We start from the raw sequence: 22,247 nt of genomic DNA, 5'->3' as shown, positions 1-22,247 counted from the left end.
CCAGCCGATCCCGTCGCTGATCCCGTGACCTTGTGACACCGCGACACGATAAGCGTAACCCAAGCCCGTGTGCTACGGAAGGAGGGATGCGGAAGATGAGACTGAAGCGTTGAGACAACACACCCTCCGCGAGACTCGTCCGGACCCGGCGTGCGTGTACTCGTCACTCCTCTTGGCCTCGTCGTCCCCGACTTGTGCATTCCGTCGTTTTCCTCCGAATAAAATTACTCTTTCGAAAAGAAGTCAAATATTTCGAAAGTGGTCCGACCCGTTCTCCAGAGGGTTCGCAAGAATTCGTCGACTAAAGTGACTAGTGGAGAGTTCGAGGAGAAACGATTCAAAGTGCCAAATACCTAGTTACCTGCCTAAAAACCTCGAAAAAGGGAGAAGAGGACAGTCGCGCGAAAGGAGACGGAGTGCCGTCGAACAAAACACGATCGAAGGATTCCAAGGGAAGGCGGGTTCTAGGTCGTAAACAGGGAGACGAGAAGACGTCTAGGTGGCGATTGCAAGAGGCGGTTTACGTTAACTCAGCTTCGAAGGATCAAAGACGCGGCAAAAGCATGAGCGAGAGTACGCCGAAGTCCCAGGGCAAAACTGTGCCCGATGGCTCGCCAGCTCGTATGGAAGCCGGTATGCTTGTATCCACTTTCGCTAAACTATTTCCAGTAAACTTTAAAGTCACCTAGTTTCTTGGTAGAACGATGTAAGCCTGATTTTCTCGATTTATAATTGACCAGGGACACAGATCGTTTATATCTTGCTTGGCATGACTTGTATGGTAGATAGTTTCTCCCTTGTGACTCGCTCTGGGATTCATCCTTCAACTACGTTAACATTAACGTCACGTGTACCAAATACCATCGAAGTATTCCAATATTCTTCGAATACTCGAAGAATATTACTTTTATCGATATTATTTATCGATGACTGTAATAAATACTCGTTTCAAATGTTCCACGTTTCAAACCTGAACTATTTCTTTAAAAGAACAATTTCCGCGAACCGATGAAAAATTCTCGCTCGTTCTTCTTCAATTTTTAGTCTCTCGCAACTCGTAAAAGCTATATGATAGCGAAATATTCGCGAACCGTTCGCGTTCTTTGACCAGTAAAACGTGAAACGTGAAACGTAGCCGAAGAACGACAATCAAAGGGTAAAGGTCCGCCGAGTGGACGTTTCAATTTCTATTCGAGGTTCCACTAAAATTCCGGAATTCAAATCTTTCTTTCCTTCTCTGTGGGACACGTTCAAACTTTTCGGTTCGATCCTCTGGGCAATCTTCTGTCCAGAGACCGGAAAAAACCAAAGAAAAGGGTGGCTTTGGCGCTGACGACAACGTTAGGTTGGAACTCGTTGACCGATATCGCGATTTACGATTCTGTCAGCTTCTTGAGACCTTCTGAAAATTTATGATCGCTTATTTCAGCAATACTCGATTTGTTCGATGTATGTTTTTTAAAGTTTGGAAAAGGGCTTAACAGATCTTCTCTTAAAGTTGTTTCAAATGTGTAGAAGTATCTTTTAAATAACATTGAACGTAATGAAATAAGAAACACTGAACGTTTCGTAATAAAATAAGCAAAATGTCTTTTGGGAATCGAAACACTAAAATAGTACAAGGAGCGTATTCGTAAAAATGGAAATAGCAAACTGTGAGAAGTAAATTTGCTTGTGAAGGGAAGATGACGCTATTGCGCTACGAAGAAGATATTTTATTTGCAAAATTGGAAGAAAACGAGTATAGGGCAAATTAAAAAGAAAAGAGTTTCTTTCTACGTTATAGGAACTATTTCCTTGTTAATTTTAAATTATTAAAAATATCAAACCTGCGATGCAAGGGAGGCTATCACTCGAATAATTAAAATATCTTTCTGCTGTATCAATACCAAGGCTCTAGGCCTGAAAAGAAAACGATGATAAAAGTAGCACTATACTAGAACCAAGAGTGTTCCATTTACCGCATCAAATATTTATCGCCATTTCTAAGTATACCATTCTTCGAAAGCGTCAAAGTGTGTGTGCATCGCTCCGCTCCATCCCGAAAGTCCATTCATAAATATCAAAAGCATCACTGCAATATGAAAGAACATATTCCACCATGACACGGAATACCGTAGTACTTACCATAAGTGTTTTACTCGCGACGAACACGAACCTTGGAAGCACCTGAACCGATCACGAGATAAAAATTCCCCGATCCGTATAATTGGAAAACATTTGAAAGAATCGCCCCTCGTCGTTGTGAAAAATTCGAAAGTTCCTTTCATAAATAATTTAATAAAACCTCGTACATAATACACGCATTCAGCGAACATGCTAGGGATATCGCGTGGCTTCGTGAAAACGGACCAAAATGCGTGTCTAGAGAGAATTTTCGGGATTACAGCGAATCTGGGACAAGAATTTCATTTTCAAGAACGTTTCCGTATCTTTAGTTCTCGTATGTGCGCGAAAACCAAGTTTCTTCGAAGACACGAGCTCGACAATATGGAAGCGACGTTATAAAGAAAATTTCAGTTTTCCATTGCGATCGTGTACAGCTAGTGTAACGCGTCGAGTTTGAAGTACACAAAGAAATTTGGCGAGGAAAGTTTGAAAGTGGTAAGAAATTGGCTTTCGTACGCTAGTGGCTGTTCCACGGAACTGGGACAACGATTTCGGTTGAAGGAGCTGTGACCGGCTCTTTTCCCTTAATATCGCGAAAGTCTTCCGAGACCCGCAGGATTTCTCTGCTCGTTCCAACGAATTCCAACATTGAAACTCTTCGAAATGCGATGGCACTCTGGGTACAATTTCAGCCTTCACTTGTTATCTGAAAACTCGTCTCCCCGGATCATAGCAGGGCGTTCTCTAGATTACACTGAAAATTGGATGATATTCTTCTTCTTCTTCTTCTTCGGAAAGGTTCCCCATTTTACTGTATCTTCGCGCAACGTGGAAAATAAGTCGTTTCGGACGTGAGAGACAGGCGCGCTACCCTTTTGTCATATAAAAATGTGGCGCGAAGGTAAAGAGAGACATTTTTCGGTTAAGTAGTGTGAAATGGCATTGTGATGGAAATGCTAAATTTAACGGTACCGTGGTACCCGATCAAGCGCAAAAGGAATATACCTCTTGGTGGAAAGAATATACCTCTGATGTAGTGAAGGGTGGAAAGTATTATTCTGGAGTGTAAAAGGTCCTTTTTCTTTCAAATATATGGAAAATTCTATATCAACGTATAAATATAAAATATGACGATAGAAGTACATTTTCTTTTTACAAAATTGATCCAATAGCAGCACCTTTCCCGAAAAGCACGATATTTCTTAATTTGATTTTCTTCGAGGAACATTTCGACACTCAGGAAAATTCTCCTTTCGCACGGAATAAAGTTCCATCTTAACGCTGAGAGTAACGTAACAACGCAAAAGTTTCGCATCGCGGTGCAGGTAGTGGAAGTTTGAGAACAACCCAGAAAGTGAACTTGCGAACCGAACTCGATGATGCTAAATGACCCCTTCCTTCTATCTCGAACCACTGTCCTAATTCTACCAGTCCCAGGATCCTTGAAAATTGGCCAATCTCGTTGCTTCTTTCTCTCTGTTCACCTTCTATTCACTTAACACTTTGGATCGGAATTAGCGTCACTTCTGATCCACGCTAGTTTTACAAATGGCATCGTTTCCTCTTCGACGAACATTTTAGACAACTTTCCATATAAAGCCGTATTTTTAATGTTCTAAGATTTAACATTGCTCTCGTAAAAAGTCTTAAAGCACGAAGCTCTGAACTCTCGTGTACTTGAGTCTTATTATATTTTAATGTTTAACCTAGACTCGACGTTATTCTAAAAGATATCAGAAAATCTGGTAGATCTTAAAAAATGGAATATTCAAGGAATATTCTAAAAATGCAGGGAACGCCTTTGGTATTCTCGCGATCGCGTGCTGAAATTTCGGGTCAGTTGTTCCGCTAGCCCGCTGCGTCGCCTAAACTCGCATTAACATATTACGTGTACGGAAACCAGGATGCGGCCATGCAGTATAAATACGCGCAAGAAAGTATCCGGTTGTTTGCGCTAATGCAGTCGCATATACCCCAGCGTCTACGTGAATGGCAACGCAATGATCACGTTTAAGATGCCAATGAGATCCTCGAGTTATATTACCGGTATGAATTACACCTACGATTTGTGTCGGTTTCTTGACGAACGAATTGCATTGTGCTTAACGTTTCATCGGCTGCTTGCATAAGAATGTAATTATTCCCTGAAAACCTGCAATGAAAAGAACATTCGAAAACGTCCAATGATTTCTCTATTCATCTCTCTCTTCTACTTGCCAAACTTCAAGAGAGAGAGAAAGAGAGATTTTTTTATATTCTTATATTCTTTTATGGTAATATTTCGTTCTTTCCAAAATTGGTTCACGCTCGAAAATATTCTGATATTTCAAACGCAGAAGGTGTGATCGACCGGGTTTCGAAAATTCCAAACGGTACGAAAGGTAACGACGTGCTGCGCCGGAAACCGATCGTGCTATTCGATGACGCGTATTCGAGAATCGTATCGCGGCGACAACCACAAATGGCCGCAGGTATTTGCGGCTTCCGTTTTGCACGAACGTCCATTAATTTAACGAGGTTGCGTCCCGTGCGAATTTCTTGTTCGCTCGATCAATTGTGTATTTCAAGCGAAAAAATTACAGCGCCGCGCGTACGTGATGGCTCTTTCGAATTAGGAGAAATGGAATTTGCTAACGAACAGACTCGATTGACGTTGCAATTGCTGTTTCGGTCCGAGATCTGCGTTAGACAATCTTCTCGAATAAATTAATTAGAAATAATAGCCACGTAATTTCTTGTAATTAATGCCGTCACGTAGATATAGAGAAAAGGAACAAGTATTGTTACGACTAAAGAATTACTATACGAAGAGAAGGTAAAGGAGCTTGAAAGGAGAGAAGAAAAGAAGGTTTAAGTGAAAGCGGCTCGTATGTGGTCAGACATTCTACTTCCCCATGATTAGACGATAGATTCATATTTATAGGAGCTTGTATACTATTTAAACGCTGATATCTTTTAACAACGTTTCATTGGTAACGAAATTCACGCTTCCAAGCGTCTATTCGCATCTTTAAATAATCAAGAAAGAGTATAATTAATCGTAAAAAAACGTAACTAATGTTTTATTCAAGCGTTGCTACTGTCGACTGTATAAAAAATTTGCGAGAACCGTGAATCCCATTCGACACGTTTCTCGCGTACAATCTTTTATTCGAAAAATTGCTAAAAGTAAAAAAAGGTTCACCTATTTTCGCAACACGCTATGCCTCTCTTTCAAAAATCGTACCATATCCTCGAACAAACAAAACGTTAAAAAGCTGTATTCTCGGGGGCGAATAGAAATCGTTTAACAATACCCGTGACGAAGCTGGACGTTCAATGAAATATTCGTCCTTGCTGAGGGAAAACCGATGCGAATTGAATGCCACGAAACGGAATAACACGAGAAAGAGAGACATATATATATATATACACACACACACACATATATATATATATACCGCGAGGTAATTCGTTCGGGAGTAGAGCAAACGAAAGCTAACCGGAAATGTGTCGGTGTTTCGCGATATAAGACGGAGGAACATTATCGGACGCTGCGACAGAGAGAGAAAGAGAGAGCAGAGAGCAAAGAGCTGTCTGGAAACTGGATGAAATTTAAATAATCGACAATTAGGAGCGAACAGAGCGTGAATTTCCTCGGAGATACGGTCTGTCGCGTTGGCGTGTAAAAATACGACGTCTGAAATCGAAATTGTCAAAGGTTGTTTTTTCGGCGGTCGTCGACGCGCAAATAATCACACGACGACTTGATTTCAGCAAGCTGATTATGGTCGACATTCGGACGATGAATTATGCATTTGATGAATTTTAGAATTTTTTAAATGACATTTCCTATCGGCAATTTAATTTCGAAGACGACCTTTTCTACCTATCTATCGATAGTTCGATGAAATAAAAAGGCTTGTGACAAAATGGTAGAATGGTTAGAACTATTGCTTTCCATCAACTAGGTCATGGTTCGAGTCCCACAAAGCCAGTCCAATCTTTCGCAATATTTTTCAACGCATTTTTCGGGTCCATCGATTTATGGACGTTCCACGCAACCAAAAATATCAAATAAAAAATGTAAAAAGGTTCTGTCACAGAAAAAAGTATATGACGTATAAAATTAGAATTACTCTCCGTTCTGGAACGAGAGGAAGTCTCCACTGTTACTCCCTGAACGAAGAAGACAAGAAGAAAAAGGGAAGAAAGGGGGATGGTTGGCTACCAGCTCGGCAATACACATGGGAATGCTACATAATTCAGGACAAAATACAATTTACCAGAAAGGATTGCGGTATGTCTTTAACAAGAAGGGAAAAATTCATGAAAGTCAAGAAGAAAGAAGGAGAAACGTCGTGAAAAATCTGTGTATCGCAAATGGACTGGAAACTGTGCCAGAAAATGAAACAATAGAAGGGAATTCCAAGTCTACAGGAAATATAACATAGAAATGGCAGGGAAAATGCGTTGAAAATAATATGAAAAAAATGTAATTCGGAAAATAATAGAATCTTCCAAATATCTTCCATCGCGTATCTTCAAATAGAGGGCGCTATAAAAAAACGCGATATAGCAAGCGTAATAAAAAAAAGAATCGGCTACTTTCGGAAGAAACGTCGTGTCCGCTGGCGCGGAAACACGTCGAGAAAGGGTGTCGAATATTCATAGTGGGATATGCAAATTTCGGGGACGCTCGAATGTTCCACGCTGTTGAAGATCTACCACTTGGTTGGCCTACAATTCGAAAGTGGAGCATCGTCGGTGTTGGACCCCCCGAAGGGCTGTGCTCTCCGCGCGAATATCGCGACGTCCATGGCGAAATTTACGAGCAGAGTCGTCGGGAACCGAGCAGATTCGCGAGACGTCCACCGCTCGTGAAATTTACGCGCGCGATCCTATGGACCTCGGTAAATCGTCGAAATTGCGGATGGAAAAACATCCCAGCCGGAAGAGTTTATTTCACGGTGAATTTATGCGACGCGAATATGGAACACGCGCTCTCTCGCGTCGCCCAATTCATTTATGCGCTACACATTGATCTTCTTCGTTGCTTTTAACGATCTAAAACTATTCCACGCTACATAACGCGAGATATGAATTCGTTAGAGGATAACCAACGATATTCGCTGAAAGAAGGAAGCGAGATTTCGTGACGTTACGTTTAAAGTATAAGCATCGAAATTGAAATTCAATTTGGAAACAAATTCTCAGCGGATAAATATTTAGCAGGTACAGAGGCGAGCTAAAAGGAGAGATGGTTAAAACGCAGACACAACTGGAAGCAAAGCAATCCGCAGATGTTGTTTAAAAGAGTGGATTAAGTAAGTGGTCTGTAGAGGGCAAAATGCAGGTTGCTTCTATCTCATGGAATTCATATCTGTTATTTTGTATGATTTATAGCCTGGCCGAGATGGCAGACAAGATGAACAGTATTAGCCTTAATCTATGGTCGGTTTGTTGCGGCCAGAGGGAAACCCGAACGAGTCAAGGAAGGATAAAAAGACGAATGACAAAGTTTCAGGAACAAAGAACGTTTAAACTCGCCGTAACTGTGTATCGAGTAGCTCGCAAGGAAGATTTCTCGAATCTGAAAATCTCTATTTCCCGAGAGTTCGGCAAGAAGATAAGGAAAAATAATCCTCTTTCTCTTTCCTCCAACAAAATTCCCTTTAACAAGGTAAAGTTTATTCATCGAAGACTCTAGTTTCCTGCTTCTTCTCGAATTTATCATTTCTCTCGAAATGAACATACATAGAAATATATTTTCGACTTTTCATTCGGGCGAAATCGTATCGAATCGGGAAGCTCCACAATGCAAACAACGATAATATTAATCGTTCGAGCGAGCAGGCAAAGTCACTTAGAGTCTCGCGGAACGATGAACTAGTAATCGTAGTTGGTTTATCCGAGCTTTCCTTCCAGCGAAACAGTTCGTCGTAACAACATCTCGCAGACTTCGTGTGAACTCACCGTAAGAACAAACAAAAGGTATAGGCAAGCAAACCGACTTTTTCCATCCGATTGCCTGCTCTTGCCCACAAACTAATGTACACGACATTTCTATCTCGCACATAAAACATTTCCAACTTGGCCCTAGACAACGAGTCAAGTTCGTAACATCCGTGGAATAGTTTTCAAAACGTTGCCAATTGTATTTCCTTCGAGAAACATGAGAAATCTAAGGAAATCTTGAAATTTGTTAACTGATTCCGAATCTCGACACAAACGAGGTTCGCGAACAAGTCACGCTGCTAGTCCACGCGTAATGAAATTTTCTCCGTTGAACAGGTTCTCGGGGAAGTTCGCCAGAGAGATCAGAAATTAATTTGATCAGCGGCAGAGGCAACGGTTGGCCATTTGTCGTCGTTTCATCGAAGCTAACGAAATTAGAAACGACGCGAGACAAGCGTGCTCTTACTCGAGCTGTTCGTCCGCGCCCTGGTGAATTCGCGTTGACAAATTAATTCGTTTACCCGTCAGGCAAACGTGCTCGGTCTGTTCGGGCCGGGGGCCACGCTGCTTCAGTTGCCTTTTAACGTTTAAATCGCGAATTTCTGCCTCGATTAATCGCAACGAAGCAGCTTCACTTTGGCAGTTTGTTTTTACGAAACATTTATTAACCAAGCCTTGAAGCTGCGATGAAACGAGCTCGTTTGGGGATTGTGGCCAACCAGCACTTTGTTGATCCAATCGAATTTGCCTAGCGCTCGAGTGGCTGATCGATCCCAGTTAAAAGGATATCGCGGACTTTGCAGAATTCTTGGACAAGGACGAGTACAGTTTCGATAGACTGGAAGATTTTTCGGTCTATCGAATATTCGCATCTTTTTTCTCGTTTTCATCGGTTAGTCGGCGGATTAGATTCTTTCAAAACGCTAATACGATAATATAAAAATTACTATATGCAAATAAGAAAGTAAATTTACATCGAAGGTACTTGGACGTTCTACTGGAATGGTAATTGTTGTTATTTATTACAATATAATACAGAACGAACTGTGGTATGATAATAGTTGTGTTCTCATTTGCCACGAAACCGTGCAACACGGAAGAAGATAGATTGGCATAGCTTAGCCGTTTCGACGAGTAGTCGATGTAAGCCAACGCTTTGTTGATTCAACTGAATCTCCTCTCGGTCGAGTAGCCGGTCGATCCACGACGAAAACGTGCGCTGGGCCTCGTGCGCGTTTAAACGAGATTAGGACAAGGGCAAGCGGAGGGTTAAGTAGTTTCCATTGTAAGGATGCTCACGACGTGACGACGTTTCTTGCTATCTCGAGCTTACCACACTTCTGCACACATCCAGACAGCTCACGGCCACGCTTTACGTTTAACTCCCGACGCGGTAAATGTTACTTCCTCGAAAAATATAATAACGTTACTTTACAGCATGGAATCTGAAACAACTAGAACAGATAAAATTTGGAATATTTTTTTGATACGTCTGATTCGACGTAATTGTCAGGTGGAAATTTCTAGGTCGCCGTAGCTTCCTCCTAAACGAATTAGGGACCGTCGTCGGAATCATAGTTCTCACTTTTGATTTAAGATTTTTAACGCTCCTGTCGTTACGACGTTCCATATCTTCGACGATACATTCGAAGCAACTTCACATTTCTTCGTCCATGTGTAAACTGTTTAACAAAATACTAAGTTGCGAACAATTTTTAAATTACTTTAGATAAAATAATTTTTCATTCAATTAGTAGACACTTTTTCCAAAACAAAAAAATAAGAGTCACACAATGACACAAAGTTTTCAGAAAAGTAACAAATTTCAAACATTGGACGAGTTTTGTCGAAACGTGAACCAAAGTTTCCACGAGATCAAACCACCATCCTGCCCACCATTGCGCTCAGCAACACCGTCGATCATGATCACGCAGGATCGCATAAATCAGCCCAGTGCCAATAACCGGCACCTGACTGCCATCGTAATAAAATCGAATGCCGAATACTATCGTCGCGACGCCGTGCCGCCTCGGTCCCACGCCGCCGCGCCGCCGCGCGATTTATCGTGATTCAGCGAGCAGAGAAATTGGGACACCGACCAACCGGGACACGCCCGACATTGTTACCATTTGCTTTTATGCTCGTACGCACACAGCTTGGTTATCAAGCCCGCGATCATCGACCATTCTCCATTATTGCCTGCTGACTTTTCCTACGTTTCCCTCTTCGACTGGCTTTCAAAGCGTTTGGAAACGTCGCAAAGCGTTTTCCAGCTTCGTAGAATATTTGAGCTCGAATTGTCGCAAGAAATGAACATAAACATAGAAAGAACGATTAGCGCGAATATAGAGAATTTGAAGAAAAAGATGGTGAAATCTATTTGACAGATTTATGGATGCTGGACTTTTTATTCTATCTTGTTACGAGCGAATCAAAATCGCGTAAAAATTCATCGAATCACTGTGCCAATTAAGAAGATAACGTAAGAATGCACGGAGAAGAGAGGCGGAACGATCGTTCGTTAGTCCCAGCTTTCAGACCTCATTCGGGTCACGGAGTATCCGGTTCGAGCCGATTCGATTTAACCGGGCATACGTAAGTAAGTAATTACGCGGCCGAGCGCGCGGATTCCACGCGCGTTCGTAGAACCGCAGGATACCAATTAAACGGCGCGGCTCATATAAATCCGACCAATTGCCTGCCATGGAATATTCAAAATTTATTGGCAAAAATGTCACGTCGCGAAAAGTTAAGTCTTTCATCATCGCCGGGTCTAAGCCAAAATATTCGGCGAATGAATGTAAAATGTGAGTTTAATCGCTCACGATTCAGCCAATAATTCTTCAAGTTGGCCGAAAAGGACGCGGTGCTTAATTCTCGTAGTGAATTCGCTAAGAGAATCGCGAGCGAGCGATCTGGCTGACAAACGTTGGCAAATGTTCTCGCCAGCTGAAATTCTCGAATTCCAACCCTTGCTGCACTCTTCCTCCTTATCGTTCGCGTTCCAATTGCGCGATCTCGTATCTGGCTCGAATCTTTCGAACAATCGTTTCCGTCCCCTGACCCCATGTTCCGGTTTAGTTGAATCTCCGCCATTTTTCCTCGGCTACACCACTTTTGTTCTACGACGAATATTCTACTGCGGTTACCGAATGAAATTCGAATCTTCCGTAACTTTACGATTATTAGACGAGCGTAATCTTGAACGTAGAATAGATGATAGTTGTTCCAGAACTGGAAATTGATAATCACGTGGGAATTTACCGGCGCAGGTTGCCAGTGGTCCACATCGAGGAAGTTTGAAACTATTCCAGCCGAAAATCCGCGTTTGAATAGTCAAATACTTTGTTCTCGCTGCTCGCAGTACACGCGTGAAGTTCTACGAGTTTATGATCGTTCGTGGAACAGGTCGTAAACGTAGCTGGCAATATCCACGGCAGAGAAGGTTACTGCATACTTCCGAGACTTTGCAACTCCCTGTCCCAAAGCAAGTACGCGCAGATATTTATCTGAAACACGGTCAAACATAAAAATATACCATCGCCTCAAACGTACAGTATATGATTATACGTACTTGGTAATTTTGTTTATTAAATCCCTGTATCATAAGAAGAATCATATTTGTGTTTTCAAACATTCCTCCTTAATTTCAACGATATAAGAAACACGTTTGAACAGGTGCAGATATCAGGAAATCTTGGTCGTCTCGGGCAAAATCGATTAAGAGTTCGGGAGGTAAGACGTGTCGGTGAATTAATCGCGTTTGAAACCCGCCTGCACGAGTTCAGCCACTTAGGGTAACTCATCCGCACGTATCCGAGCGTTTACGTGTACACCAACGTTGTTCGCTGTTACGCGGTTACGTAAGCCGCTACGAGAAACGTCAGTCAATGAATCTTCGAAGAAACGATTTCGACGTCTCAATTTATACGGCAGAAATTTCTTAAATTTCGTGTCTATCGATAAATCAGATCCGAAGCCGTTAATTTCATCAGATATCGCAATGAAAGAAACGTTAACATCGATCATCGGGTGATTTCACGTGTTCTCGTCCAATTCCAAATTAAATACCCAATCCAAATAGCCGGATAATAAAATCCAACGGTTGCGATATATATCAGCGCATATTTATCACGTGAATGTAATTAGCGTTCACGATGATTGAAGCGACGGAATTTCCAGTGAAACGGCGCCGAACCAACGAGAACTTGTATATTTTACTGACGCGTTAAATAATCGGCCGACCGTTCGACGTAAATTGACCAGGATTGATATTAAACATAGACCGCAACAATTGCGCAACCGATACCCTATCCCCATCGAATCTACGTTCTAATTAATTCACTCTGTCCCTTGGTTTCGTTAGGGTATTCTCGTATTTACCTGTTCTCGCTGTCGATATTGGCATGCATCGCAATTACCCTGGCCTCCCACGCTTTGCGAAACTGCTATCGGCCGCGCGCGTTGCTTTTAACGGTGTTTCCAGTCGCCACCACCACCACCATCACCACCACCACCACCACCAAGGAACGCATAATGGAAGGAGCAAACACGATTAAAATAATTAGGGATGCATGGAACTCGATGTAGTTTGTCGGACGGAAACTCGACTAAACGCGAGTCCCGATTAAACAGTGGCCGCGATTCCTCCTCGACGAGAATCGAAAGTGTCTTTGGATGTTATTACGATACGATGTTAATTTGCGTACACCGTTTCCTCCGTTGCGTACGATTTTGATGGGAAATTTTCCCTTTTAACTGTTCGTGCCTGTTTCACGTGCGTGTTTTTACTGTTTGTGAATTGTCGATTAAAGAGCAACCGGTCGGATCAAACCGATCGCTCGATATCGCGTACCTCGAATGACTTAACGCTCGAGGTGGAGGAGGTTCAATAGATCGAGTGTTGGAACAATCCAGCACTGTATTTGCATTTGTTGTATAAACGTAAAGTGTGATGTTCTGAACACGGCGGTGGTAGGATCTTGTTGGGAGTGAAGTATTTCACCCGCACGGTACGATGTTCGATGATGAACTATCCTCCTACGTTGATGATTCTCCCTATCAGCCGTTGAGTTTCGTCCGTCCATCGTCCTTTCCCGTGGTTTTTTACCTCACTTCGGAGTCATTAGGTTTACAGCTCGAGGAGGACGTGAAATTCGGAATTTCCTGAAGAAGGGAATGTGCCTGTCCATAAACGGACGGCCACTCAAAATTCCGAACAGTGTCTTTTGTATTCTCGCAATTGATACAATTGCTCTCTTGGATGCTTCGATATCTTTTAGCGAAACAGTTTTATTTTTATTAAAAACGATTGCGATTGACAAAATTACGTACGTAGCTGTACGGAGAACGATCGCAGAGCAAAATTTTTGCGAACGATACGAGCTGTGTTCGATTTCGCTGCGATTTGCACGAAACTGGAGGATCATATCGAACTCAATGCAAGTTAGGGTTGCAGTGTTCCGTGCCAAGTTAAGGTGCACCGGACGAAGAGTGACTGAATTTCGAGTAACCGCAAGACGCTGTCGCCAGCATCGGCGAGATTGTTCCTGCAGCGTGCAGCTGAATCAACCGATGCTTCCATGTTGACCACCGACTCGATTAATTTCGAATCAAACTTTATATTTATATATATCTGTCGTATCGATCAATCGGGAAACTAAAGAACGAAAAGTAAGAAAAGAAACGAACGGCGATTCTCAGAAAGGAGATCGGAGAATTCGAAAACACGAGTTAGAAAATTGGAACGTCGGGAAGAGACGTTGGAGATGTTGAAAAGAATCAGAGAGCGGAATCTAAGGGAGGAAGAACATTCAATGAAGAAACACGAAAGCCAAACGACAAAGCGAAGAATGGGAAAAGCAAATCGACTTGTGCTTGAAGCGACGTACGAACAGCTTTTCTAGAAAGTCGACCGTAACCGCATTCTTCGATGTACTTTGTCACGTGTCCCTGTGTCCTGTTTTGGCCGGCGAAACTGCTCTTCCCACACAAAGAAACGCGCGGATTAAAGTAGCCGAATCAGCATTGGCCTTTCCCACCGACGTTCCCTTCCAATCCGCTTCCAATTCCTTCGATTTCTTTTATTCCCTTGTTATTCGGCCAAAAATATCTCTGCGGAGAATCGTCGCTTTTTCGTATAAAATAATAAAGCAACAGAGCAACCATCGCTTCGATATGGAAGAAGCTACTAAATCAGCGAAATATCGATGAACTATTGGCAGAATCGAGTAATTCTTCGCTTGACAATTCATTTAAACTTTCAATTAAACGAATTTCATCGACCATCTGAATGCAATTACCGATTTCCAGATATAGACGGAGGCAGAACGCGGTTTCACAAAGGAACTGAGAGACAAATCAGCAAGTTAATATCGACTGGCCTAGTTTTTAGATTGTTCGGACGCAACCTGTCTGTTACTTCGGCAAGCTTGTTTCGAATATCGAGCCTTTCCTAATTGCTCTATGCCCGTCGACCTCGAGATCTCCTCGCCAATCCTATTATCATATCGATCGAAGGGTCCTCGTTGAAATTTTTCTCTCTCCACGGCTTACGTTTTGTCGAAAAATACGAACTTAAGTACCCAACGACGATCGTCTCGTGGAAAAACAGGGGAGCAATTCTTTTTTGTGCCTTCGTTTGGATACTCGACGCTTCGATGGCCGTTCGCGAGCGCAACTTATCTTGTTTTCTCATAACATTTCCCCCGGGCAACGAGAAGGAGGAGAAAATACGCTGCGGAAATAGGGATGTACGGTCTGTTTCCCTTCGGTAGCTTCTGTTCGCGCAAAGGAAGTTTCGAGTTCACTTTGCGTCGTAAATCGATATCGTTCCGGTCGATCACACGTCACCGAATAAAAATTCTTTAAGAGAGAGAATTCTACTTCGACCACTTCTTTTCCAAGCGACACAGTTTCGATAGAATGACCGCCGTTGTCGGTTTTCGGTTCCGGTTTCGAAGTAACGATCAAAGAAACTTTGCAGTTCTGTAAGAGAAATATAATTGGCAACAAGCAAATTGCCTAGATTTGCCGGGACAACTAACAATTTCCACGTATCTAGTCCTCTGACCGAGATTTCTCTCGACGAACTCAACTCTATGATTCTACGTAAAACCGGAGAAAATTCTCTAAATCGTAAATTCCCGTATGCAATCTCTTAGGTAAAGGTATTGTCTTAGAAATACAATTTTCCAGAAGTATAAAACTTGCTCGCTATATACCGTTTCTATCTTAAAACTATCGCCAGCCGACGCAAATATTTTACGTAAGACTACAGTCTATGGAAACGGAGAGATCGCTCGAGAAGATCGAAATCAGTGCACGATAGGTTTTCCACGGTTTTCCATGTTTTAGTTCTTCATGGAACGATACAGCCAAGACTAAGGTAAATAAATCGAGTGCAAGACGTTCGTTGAAACGTTGGATGAACGAAACGAACGTTCGCGGAATTCACGACCAGAGGCCAGATTGAAACGTGAGAGTAATTCGTTATTGCGGGTAGAAATACGTTTCCGCGGAAGTGAAGGACGTCGATTCGACGTGGAAGCACGTCGTGACGCCTCCGCAGACTCTGCTTGCCTCTACCGCATCCGATCGATCGACACGGATCAATCCGTACACGATCAGACAATTTTTCCATATAAATTTATAAATATATACGTATGTGTCTCTTGGAATAGGACAAACTTCTTTCGTTCTCTTCTTTCTTTCGTTCTTAGGTGGAGACTAATTTATGAAACACACAGAGATGGTTTGGATGGACGAAACAAATTTTAAATCGAAAGTCTACGAGATAGCGATCGATAGGTTGACTCGTACCACTAGCACGTACCACTGGCAGACTTATATTCTGCGCGTACGTTTCAACCATAAAGTGGATCCACGACGACTGAACGATATTTCCCGGGTATCTTACGTGCTCGTGTATTCCTATTCCGTTATCGTACGATTTTCTGTCTGCGACACGGTAACACGAGAAACGTTTCACGGTTTCGTGTAAAGATAAAGCGACTCTCTGTTACTTGGGATTTTCTGGAAATGGCTGTTACGCCGCAGAGATACGAATGTTTAATGCAGCTTATGATCGTGGAGCTTTAGCAAACTTGTATTTCTTCTCCGTTTATATTTCTTATTTTTATATGATAATATAACAAGTATAATTGACTTAGTTATTTATTTCAGAAAACAACAAAGAGGCAAACCTGACGATAATTCAACGTGTCATCGAGTATCGCTTAAATATTTTAGCGATTCTTACAGTTTTACTTTGTTCGGTGTGAAAAATTGAAATTGCATCCAAGTTTCGGGTTTCGTAGATTTTCCGGTTTACACGGCAAACCAGAAACAAATGGAAGTTTGTTTTCTATTCGTTTGCTATTAATCGTTGCGCGGTAGAAAGGAAAAGCCCGGATTTCGATCGAAATTCAATTTGTGATTGCGGTGGCGCGTTCGAGAGGAACAAACAGAAAAAATAACGGGGAAAAAAAACATATAACAGTGAAAAAGTCAATCTCCAGATACAGACTAACTGGGAATCTGTCAGTTTGCTTCCCTCTCGACGCCTATTAAAACTTTTTAACCGAAGCGTTCTCGCTTTCACCCTCCTATTTCTATCAAAACTTTCTCCACTTTCTATTGCACAGATATTCAGATCAACGGGCAAACAAGCTTCGAGACGATTTAACTACTAACTTTGCTCTATCGCTATTGTTTCCTCCATAATACGTTCGTTGCAGTACGAGAGATCGTTGGCGCGAACTGTCACTCCATTAGCACGAACTGTGTACAGACGAGTTTAATACAGTTGAGTTTATCTGAAATATAAAAACGGCTCGGAGAAAGTCGGAATAGGCGCGCAGACCACTTGAAGAAGAAATACGTGTTTATTTGGCAAAATTCCATTACAGACTGACCGATAGAAAAATGGCTCAAGTTAGGTACGTTGCTGGTGTGGGTAAACGTTCGAATTTCCTGACTTGGTATTTTCTCGAAATAAAGAGAGTGGAGAGAATAAGTAATCGATGAAGGCATGTTCCGAGGAAGCGGAAAGTCTAACCCCTGAAGCGACCGCGCGCGTGTCCGACTAACAGCCCGCAGACGATAAATTAATAAAGCGTGGTGAGTTCGAGGAAAGGTAGAAAAGACACGCTAATTCCAAAAAATCCGCCTTGTTAGATTTTCCTCGGTTATACACGGTCGTCGATCACTTAAGCTATTTCTAAAGACACGGTAGGTTTATCGTCTTATCGTTACGCTGCAACGTCGTTTATATTCCAGTCTTCATTCTTCAGGGGAAATCTTTTTTAAATCGTCCGTGGTCCTTTCTTCTTCCATACGAATCGCCAAATAAATTAGGTGGAAATCTATTATTATACTCTTAATATTTAAATGTGTCATATTGCGATATCAGGTAACGTTGATCGACTACTAGACATTTCTTTCAGACTTCGCCGTGATAAACCACGGCAGAATTACAGAATGTTTTTCTGTTTTCAGGCGATGGCGGTGGCACCGGCGGAGATGGAGACTCCATGGTGGGCGGCGGTAATTCCGAGAAGAAGACGGAATACGAGACGAATCTCTTCCTCTATAGCGTAAGCAAATACATTTCACTTCGACCCAGTAGCACTTCTATCGTCGACGACGTTAAGCTTCTACATTAAAATCGCGACCATATAAACCGATGCTTGAAACTCAATTGAAATTGCTTTACAAGGCACGATCTAAGAAATGCTTGCATAGTTTTAAGTCCGAAGCGATAGCGGAAATGGCAAAACCCGAAGTATCGGGAGTTGAATTTGTAATTGAAATTGGTTACGCGAACAATAGCGATGGTAGTTGAACAGATAAGAAAACTGGGACGACGAAGGTTCCGACTATCTTCTCTCGAAAGAAGGGTCCTTCGTTACAACGCAAAGGAAGGAGGAAGAGAGAGAAAGAGAGAGAGAGAGAGCGAGAGGGTTGGATTCACTGGAGTGTGCAATTCGCTTAATTGTCGTTCAACGACCAAGCAACCCACGAATGGATTCCTCCGCGGTGGCGCATCTTGTTTTATTCTTCGAAACATTGTCCTTCGTCGGCGGTTTTTATTTTTCTTTTGTTCGTTCCCCCTCTGACGAGCCCCTTTCCCACCTGAGTGTCTCGAGCTTCTTTTTCTTACCGTAATCTCTATTCCCGCGAGCGGTCTCACGCTCGCTTTAATTTCCTTGCTAAATTCTCGCTTCTGTCGAATTATTTTCTTGCCTTTTACCAGACAAAGAACGACGGTGAATTTTTCCATGAGAAAGCGGAAAAGATTTTCAGCGTCGATATACCGGTTCGACTGTAACACGCTCAAGTTCTCGATACTTGGTATTTCAAGCAGACTCTTCGTCGCTTTTTCGTTTCGCTTCTTCGACAAAGCAGAGGTAGACGAAGGGGGCAGAGACGAGAAGCGGCAACGAGAGAGAGATGCAGAGGAAATCAGCAACGATAAGGCTGGTCTGGTCGCAGATAGTTTCGACCGACAGGGAAAGAAAAAGAGAGAGAGAGAGAGAGAGAACTATTGCAGCAAGAAGAGAAACGGATAATTGGATATTCAGGAATCGAGGTCGAAGCCAAACCGCGCGCGAGTTTCAGTCTATGAGAAGACTACGATACGGCCAAAGGGAACACGTTAATTAACCGACTATAGACGACGAGTGCCACGCGTTTCCATCCTCCGCTGCGTCATTCCGGATCTACCTTTTCTCCCTTCCGTTTTCTTGCTGCATCTCCGCCTGTCAGAATGCGCTCGTTACGTAACATTGCACCTGAATTCTTGGTCGGTTCAAGGACTGCGCTTGAAAGCGATCCAACCGCGTTGCCGTTTAAACGAAAGGCTCGTCGAGCGCATTCTTTTGGCCTTTCGAATGCTTCAGCGATTGCGACTAATATTATTGGGATTTAATGGTTTTCATCGATAATGGTTTCAATTTGTAAAAAAAAATGATAATAAAACGCTTTGAGAGGGTGAATCTTTGATTATTTATAATTGGAAATGAAGAAATCTCTCGTTAATTCTGTTGACTTGGAATTTTATATCGTTCGACATTGTGCCGCAAAAGATGTCATGCATAAATTCAATACGTCGTTAATTCGGAGAGAAATCCTCCGTTTTGCTTCCTACAAATGCGTACTATTAGTCTTCCATCCATCGATCTATTTAGATTTGTCCCCCGTCTTATCGATTATCGATTCCTCGCGGGCTAACAATTAATTAATGGTATCGCTTAGATAGGATGCTAATTGGATTAGAAACAGGTGAGAAACTTGGTCGAAACTCGCTACACTTTGACGCAAACATAAATCGAATCCTACAGCGCCTTATCGCGCGTTCCCGCTCGATGAGCTTCCCTGGTTAGACTGGTAACATCGTGTCGATGCTGAAAGCGACTTTTCGCCGTAAAGCAGCTCGTTGAAATTCGGACCAGGAGAACCGCGTGGAAATTAGAAGCAACATTTTGCAAAACTTTACCGAGAGAAATAATTTTCGTCCGAGAAGTTTCTTCCGAGCGAATGCTTACTTTGAAGTTGTTCGTTGAAGAAACACGTTAATTTTTCATTGTTTATACTCGCTTTAGCAAGAGCTTTTTCTTCCTCGAGAACTAATTATTCTTTGCTGAATATTCAGGAGAATTGCCGAGGAATTTCAATGAAAGTTCCTCTGTGATTACAAAGCGTTTGACGACAAGATTCCTACGAAATAAAAATTCGTGCGATACTGCGTGAATTGCATTTTATAGGAAATATTTTCCGACGGTCGACCTAGCGGATTTTTCCTTTTGCCAGTGAATTAAGTCTCGTTGATCAATTAATTAAACACGTTGAGTGATTAATCCGCAAACATTATCATCGCCAGTCCAATTAAAACGACCGTTCGGTATATTTATCGACTTTTTTCCGTCTGGACGGGATGAAATTTCCTCCCAGTATCGTCTTTCCTCTGTCACACTGAATATTTATAATCCGGTATCTTCTTTTAACCGCTCCACGACCTGTTTTCCTGCTAATGAAGACAAACCACACGACGTGATAACGAATGTTGGAGACTTTCACTCTTTCGAAACATTAATAACTTCGAAAGTTTTAAAACTGTACGACTTCGTAAAGTTAAAAGCTTTCTTTTCTACTTACGGACACCCTTAGAAACGTAAAAGCTAATGTATTGCAATTTATCAATTTATAGAATTATATAACGCTTATAATGAAACTTAACGTCGTAAGTAGAATAGATAGTACGAGCTCAGACAATTGCCTGAAAGCAAATTGTTCGATTCTTCAAATTACCATTGTAAAGTATGAACGTTTACGAAACAAAGTAGTAGAAAAGTACGCGCCTGATCAGACCGACTTAAATATATCAGCCAGCTTTCTTCTCGGTTCTTAATATCTTTTTAACTCTAAATTGGAATCATAGATCCAAACTGAATCGTTATTTATTTTTGAAATAGAAGCTTTATTAATAGAAGCTTTAATTAACGCTTTACATTTTATACGACAGGGATCGTAAATGAATTTATCACGTAAGATATTGCAGAGTATAAATTAAAATGGGCTCACCTTCGTGTTGGAAATATTAGAGATGATGTTCTGTCTGAATCTCATAGCCTGTTACGGCCAGCTTATGTTTTCAAGAAATTGGGCTACCTGTGTATCAGGTGGAAACAGTTTCAAAGCGATCCAATTAACCAGATGTTTCACGCTAGCCTGACCATTATCGGGGCTTTTAATATGCTTGAACTTAAGCTGTTCAAATTGTGCATTCTCCCCTAGATGTTACAGCGTACTCTCTGAAAATCTGACCATTTTTATATCATTCTCCTAAATTTGACGTCGATAAGGAACAAGATACTATAAACCGATTTTCTTCCTTTCAGGAAGAGATGGAAGTCCGCCCTCGAATCTCTACGCTCCTCACCCGCCTGTCGGATTACAGCAACACGATTCCAGCTGCAACCGATCCGGACGCCAAACCTTCGCCTGTTCAAAGTGGAGCACGAATGGGTACCTTGATCGGTGTCTTTTTGCCCTGCATCCAAAACATCTTTGGTGTTATTCTCTTCATTCGTTTGACTTGGGTCGTTGGGACGGCAGGCGCCATTCAAGGTTTCTTCATCGTGCTATGTTGTTGCTGCGTGGTGGGTATCGATAGAACGGCGACGGAGCTTTGTTTAATTATATACGATGTTTATATTTCTCTGTCCACGTAGACAATGCTGACCGCCATCAGCATGAGTGCCATCGCGACCAATGGTGTGGTACCAGCCGGAGGATCCTACTTCATGATATCCAGAAGTTTAGGACCAGAATTTGGTGGTGCTGTGGGAATGCTCTTCTACACGGGTACCACCTTAGCTGCTGCCATGTACATTATCGGTGCTGTTGAAATTGTCTTGGTAAATTTATAATTCTTCCCTTTGGGATTCAGAAACTCTCAACACGAAAGAGTGTTAATTGATCGTGTTAGGAACTTATCGAAATGCAAAGGATTAAAACTTCCCTCTAGCAACCACAAAATAGGATTCCGTTTCATCTTATCGCTTTCTCGTACACTTTAACCAAAAATCTCTCTACCAACTGAAAGTAAACGCTTCGTCTGTCGTAGACTTACATGGCGCCGTCGCTCAGTATATTCGGTGACTTCACCAAAGACCCAAGCATCATGTATAATAACTTCCGAGTATACGGGACGTGTCTACTTATGGTAATGGGCACCATCGTGTTTATCGGCGTCAAGTTCGTCAACAAGTTCGCAACGGTCGCCCTAGCCTGCGTTATTCTCTCCATCGTGGCCGTCTATGTCGGCTTATTCTACAACATCTACGGCAACGAGTCCCTCAAGTACATAGACATACAATTAATCCTCGTTGCACCAAATTCCCTTCCAAACAACTTCACCAACGTTCTTGTCTGCATTCCAGGATGTGTGTTCTTGGCAAGAGGTTGTTAAAGGATATCAATGTACTGACCGAATGCAATAAAAACGTCAGCGGAGTTCTTCATCAAATTTACTGTGGAAACAGCACTACCAAGTGTGATCCTTACTACGTGGAAAATAATGTGACTATCGTGAATGGGATTCGCGGGTTGGCCAGTGGTGTATTTTTAGGTAGGCACCTTCGAACATGATCTTCCAGTGACCTGCAAATGGTGGATTATATTAAACATATTGGTTTTAT

General features: G+C 42.2%; 1 protein-coding gene across 7 annotated transcripts in view; it reads left to right on the top strand.

The window, feature by feature from the left end:
• The window catches only part of LOC100741473 (solute carrier family 12 member 4), a 102,307-nt gene that overhangs the window by 71,445 nt on the left and 8,615 nt on the right, over positions 1-22,247 (top strand). For 6 of the 7 annotated variants that reach the window (XM_012388316.3, XM_012388315.3, XM_003491352.4 and 3 more), the window contains 5 exons: positions 17,545-17,642; positions 20,946-21,206; positions 21,279-21,464; positions 21,674-21,909; positions 21,990-22,177. In XM_012388316.3, coding sequence (XP_012243739.1) covers positions 17,545-17,642; positions 20,946-21,206; positions 21,279-21,464; positions 21,674-21,909; positions 21,990-22,177 — 969 coding nt within the window. Of the gene's footprint in view, positions 1-6; positions 634-17,544; positions 17,643-20,945; positions 21,207-21,278; positions 21,465-21,673; positions 21,910-21,989; positions 22,178-22,247 lie in introns of those variants that run through there. The other variant, XM_012388317.3, reaches the window with a different exon arrangement.

The sequence above is a fragment of the Bombus impatiens genome, unplaced genomic scaffold (genome assembly GCF_000188095.3).
Source record: "Bombus impatiens unplaced genomic scaffold, BIMP_2.2 scf_0548, whole genome shotgun sequence".
Taxonomy (NCBI): Eukaryota; Metazoa; Arthropoda; class Insecta; order Hymenoptera; family Apidae; genus Bombus; species Bombus impatiens.
Note: the sequence above shows the minus strand (reverse complement) of the source record. Positions and strands in the feature narration are given on the sequence as shown.